A 4,926-nucleotide genomic window follows, 5' to 3' on the forward strand; every position below is an offset into this window, starting at 1 on the left:
TTTCCTCACTGTAATGATCAAAGCTCATGCTACTGGCCTGCATTTCTCAGTAACAGTGATAATCTGTGATATTGTGATTTAAGTATAAAAATATGAAAATGGAAGGAAATGTCAGCAGAGTAGAATAAAGCAGGCTGCAGTAATAGGATGATAGATAGTTCAACTTGAAAGCATTCTGAGATTGTCTAGTTGAGTCCCATCATTTTCCAAGGAGCTGAGACAGTCTTGTACTTACACTAAGAAAACAACTGTCACATTGAACTTGGAATTTTCCCATGAGGATTTCTCTTTTTGGAGTCTAGACACTGAAGTTGCACTCATAGCATGTAAAGAATATATAAATAAAACCATATCCCAGTGTTCTTGATCTGTCTTTTCAGTGTCTATTTAATGCCGCCTCACTTCCTAGCGAATCCCAGTAGTTCTGAAAAATAGTGCTAGATGCTGTGTGGTAGTTGGTGCTAGCCAAGAGTTAGATCAATTCAGTTCAAAATCACATGCCCAAAAGTAGGATAATGTAAAAGTGTGGTAGGTATTGTAGTACAAATGAAGATGTAATGAAAAGGATCATAGCTTCTTAAAAGGCAAAATCAGAACAGAAAAATGTTAATTTTTTTTTTTTTAGTCATTTAATACAAGTCAATATGCAGTCTCTTAGTATTTCACAGAAGATTCATGAAGATAGAATATCCTTTTGGGTTTAAAGAATTAAAGATATGACAGTGAATTTCCATGGTATTGAGTGAGATGTTTCAGAAGGGGTTATGTTTGTTGCTTCACAAATTATATTGTAAAGATACCACAACTGCCCCAAATTTCAAAGGACTGCCTGTATGCCAATTTAGTTATTTCTAGTTTATTGTTACCACTGGAGAGTGGTGCTCTTGAGAGCAGGAACACTTTCCCTAGTGTTTATAGCTGATGCCTATGCCATGAAGTAACGTATTTGAAATAAAGAGTTAGATAATGTAGGAATGATTGTTTGGCCCTTATCTATTCTTTATAGAATATCCACTAAAACTTAGAAATGGAAACTTTTAATTGTGGGCCTTAAAGAAAAATGTCTGGAGAGAAATGGAATTATTAAAGCAAATCCTTTGTGAGCTTTGGAAGAGCTACTCAGTAGACATTTAGTATATCATAGGGCTATGCACTGTTGTAGACACAATGATGGGACGCAGATATGCACCATGACATGGGTGTGTTCATAATCCTGTTCACAATTTCATTCTAGGTCCTGTTCTGAGCTGTCAGCTCTCATACAAACCTTACTGAAGAGTAAATGAGAGAGAGAAACAATGTTACAGAATTCATCCTCCAAGGCTTCACTCAGGATCCTGATTGGCAAAAAGCATTATTTGTAATGTTTTTGCTCATATACACTGTGACAATGGTGGGCAACCTGCTCATTGTGGTGACTATCCTCAGGAGCCCCTCCTTGGAGTCCCCAATGTACTCCTTCCTGGCCTTCCTGTCACTCATGGATGCTGCTTATTCCTCTGTCATTACACCCAAATTGATTGCAGACTCACTCTGTGATAAAAAGACAATATCCTTCCCAGCCTGCATGGGCCAGCTCTTTATAGAACACATATTTGGGGGAGCTGAGGTCTTCCTTCTGGTGGTGATGGCCTATGATCGCTATGTGGCCATCTGTAAGCCTCTGCACTATTTGACCATCATGAATAGGCGAGTTTGCACCCTTCTGTTGGTGGTGGCCTGGGTTGGAGGCTTTGTGCACTCTGTGTTTCAAATTGTCTTTGTGTATAGTGTCCCCTTCTGTGGGCCCAATGTCATGGATCACTTTTTCTGTGACATGTACCCATTATTGGAACTTGCGTGCATAGACACCTACCTTATAGGTCTCACTGTGGTTGCCAATGGTGGAGCAATCTGCATGGTGGTCTTTATCCTTCTCCTCATCTCCTATGGAGTCATCCTAAACTCCCTGAAGACTTACAGTCATGAAGCGAGGCGTAAGGCCCTGTCTACCTGCAGCTCCCACATCACCGTGGTTGTCCTCTTTTTTGTTCCCTGTATGTTCTTGTATGTTAGACCTGTGTCCACCTTCCCTATTGATAAATTCATGGCTTTATTTTTTACAGTTATCACTCCACTGTTGAATCCTTTAATATATACCTTGAGAAATTCAGAGATAAAAAATGCTATTGAAAAACTCTGGTGTAAAAAGTTAAGGTTAAGTGTGGATGGAATAAGAATGCCCTTCACTCTGACCCCATTTGTTACCAGTTCTAAGGCAACACACAGAGAGTGAATTCCATGAATACACAATATAGTCAATTCAATTGATTGTTTAGGATGCTTCCTTTGATTTATACAAAGTCTATTACCTTTTGAGATTAGAATCAGTCTAATAGAGCAGTTCTTCAGAGACAAATAAATGGTATGCTAGTGCAAGTAAAAATAAAACTAAGGTCAAATTGTAACTGCATTTTTCTTAGTTCATATTGAAATGGGACTTAGAAGAAAGTGGTTTATTCTTTTCCAAGGAGAAAACAAGGTCTTTTAAAAAACTTTCTACGTGCTTTCTCATCTTAATGAGAAAACAATTTGGCCAATACTTAGAACAAATTTCCAGGGCCAAGAGAGTGGGTTTGAAGTTTTGATGGTCATCATTATAATATTCATTATATAGGGAAGCAGCTTTCTGCAGCTGTGTTGTGTATTTTGTGTTAAATTTACTTGTGTCCCTCAGGTCAATGTCTAGGCATTTCCAGTTCAGGGTAGTTGGTGGGTGGATGATATTGTGTTTAGTTAAAGACACTATCAGTGGGCAATTTTGTTGGATGAAATGTAGATGATGATAAAAACAAATTGTAGTTTTTGATTATGAGGTGGTTCACTTTGGTTTATTTTTGTGATTCTCCTCAGTAGTCATCCTGTGCATTTTTGCCATTCTTTGAAGAACATGTGAATCGTTTTACTTTGTTTTCATGAATCTTTAGGTTTGGGTAAAAACTGTGTTGTTTTTCACAAAAAATGTGTACCCTAAATGTTATGTTCAATTTAAATACTATAGACTTAAAAATGATGTGTGTGGTATAAATACAATTTTGATTTTCAATTTTATGAAAAAGTTTTCTCAGGTAGCATCCATTTTGTACTTGTCAGAAATCAGAAACAAAACAGAATTGCTTTCATTATAATCTGCAACATTGTCTCTGATACAATTTACATTTTCAAAATAATGACTATGTTTGCTGTTTCTCTTTCTCCCTTGAGAAGTAATCCCTATGTGAAACATATCCTTCTTCTTCTTTACTTTCATTAAAATTATATTATATGGTACATAATTTCTGAATTTTAATTTTGTCCATGATATCAACTTTCTAAAATTTGATAATTGTGCTGCATGTCGCTTTAGTCTCAGCATTTCTCCTGCTGTGTATTATCCCATGTGTGAATATCCACAGGTCTGTAACTATTCAGTGAGAGGCCATTTGGATTTTTTCCAGGTTTTTTTTTTTTTTTTTTTTTGCACATGGTACTTCTATGGAATTTCTGAAAGTAATTCTTTTGTGTTAAGTAGAATGTTTATATGCTCACTTTTACAGATGGTTTCAGTTTTCCCTAATGCTGCATTATAAGTGATGTCCCTATGAGTGGGACATAACAGTTCCATTTTCTACGTCCTTACCAATACCTGATGTGAGATATCTGGTCTTTTTACTAATCTAGTGGCTTTACCACTGTGAGGTCACAGCAGTTTTAATGTGCATTCTTCATTGCTAGTTAAGTTGAGCTTATTTTCCCATGTTTCCCCATTTTTCCCCAATCTTCTTTGAATGCATATTTACATCTTTTACAAGTGTTTTACTGGTTGTTTTCCATTATTCCTAACCTATTGGAGTTCTTTTTGAGTGCTGTGCATGAAATCTCATTTCATTTATATTTATTGTAAAATATTTTCTCAATTTGTGATTTTCAATTTTTATAATACTATCATTTCTTAAGACCTATTTGGTGTCTAGGTCTTCATTTTCATTAATTCATTAATATTTATTCATTTATTTATTTTTAATTATCAAAGATGTCTCCCTTCATGTAATAAGAATAGATGGAAATATATGCAAGGAATGGAAATGATTCTAAAACCAAGTATATGGAAATCATGCAGACTGGCCTCTCATATTTCTCCTCATAGGCTCCCACTCAAGCCTTCTTCCTTCAAAGACTCAGAGAAAAAAATAAAAAATAAGGTTGAGTGTGCAAAGAACAGTGGCCATTCACCCAGGATAACATCCCTGCCAGTGTTTAAAAATAAGTTTATTTATCAAGGCAAGGGTCTCCAGGAGGATTGTCAAATTTTTAAAAAAGTTTTTAATTTAACTTTTAATTAAAATCATAACTGTATGGGGTACAATGTGATGATTAGATATACAATATTCATTAGTATTTAAATTGACAAAATTACATAGGTTTATCATGCAACTTTTGTTTTAAAAATACACATTCATGGAGAAGTATCTAAATTAAGCTATTAACATGTACATTACCTCACTTATTTGCCTTTTTTATTATTTTTATTTTTTAGCTGTGTACATTAATGCAGTCTTGAGGTACAGTGTGCTGGTTTAATATACAATTTGAAATATTGTCATCAAACTGGTTAACATAGCTTCATGTCATTTTCTTAGTTATTGTTTTAAGACATTTATATTCTATATTTAGAAAGATTCACATGTACCCTTGTAAGATGAAGCATAGGCGTGGTCCCACCTATTACCTTCCCTCCACCTATCCTCCCCCCTCCCCTCCATTTCCTCTTTCCCCAAATTCCTGGGCTATAATTGGGTTATAGATTTCATATGGAAGCTAGAAATTAGTTTCATAGTAGGGCTGAATACATTGGATACTTTTTCTTCCATTCTTGAGATACTTTGCTAAGAAGAATATGTTCTAGCT

At 35.3% G+C, this 4,926-nt stretch overlaps 1 protein-coding gene across 1 annotated transcript; it reads left to right on the forward strand.

Moving 5' to 3' along the window:
• Positions 1-1,282: 1,282 nt before the first annotated feature.
• Positions 1,283-2,275, forward strand: LOC100947754 (olfactory receptor 4A5-like). The gene has a single exon (XM_003803779.1). The coding sequence runs from the start codon at positions 1,283-1,285 to the stop codon at positions 2,273-2,275; it is 993 nt and encodes a 330-aa protein (XP_003803827.1).
• Positions 2,276-4,926: the final 2,651 nt, after the last annotated feature.

This window comes from Otolemur garnettii, unplaced genomic scaffold (assembly GCF_000181295.1).
Source record: "Otolemur garnettii isolate 467f Iridium unplaced genomic scaffold, OtoGar3 scaffold00693, whole genome shotgun sequence".
In the NCBI taxonomy this organism is placed as follows: Eukaryota; Metazoa; Chordata; class Mammalia; order Primates; family Galagidae; genus Otolemur; species Otolemur garnettii.

What these genes read in the sequence shown, in the direction of transcription:
- LOC100947754 (XM_003803779.1), top strand. Translation starts at nt 1,283, where the DNA reads ATGAGAGAGAGAAACAATGTTACAGAATTCATCCTCCAAGGCTTCACT.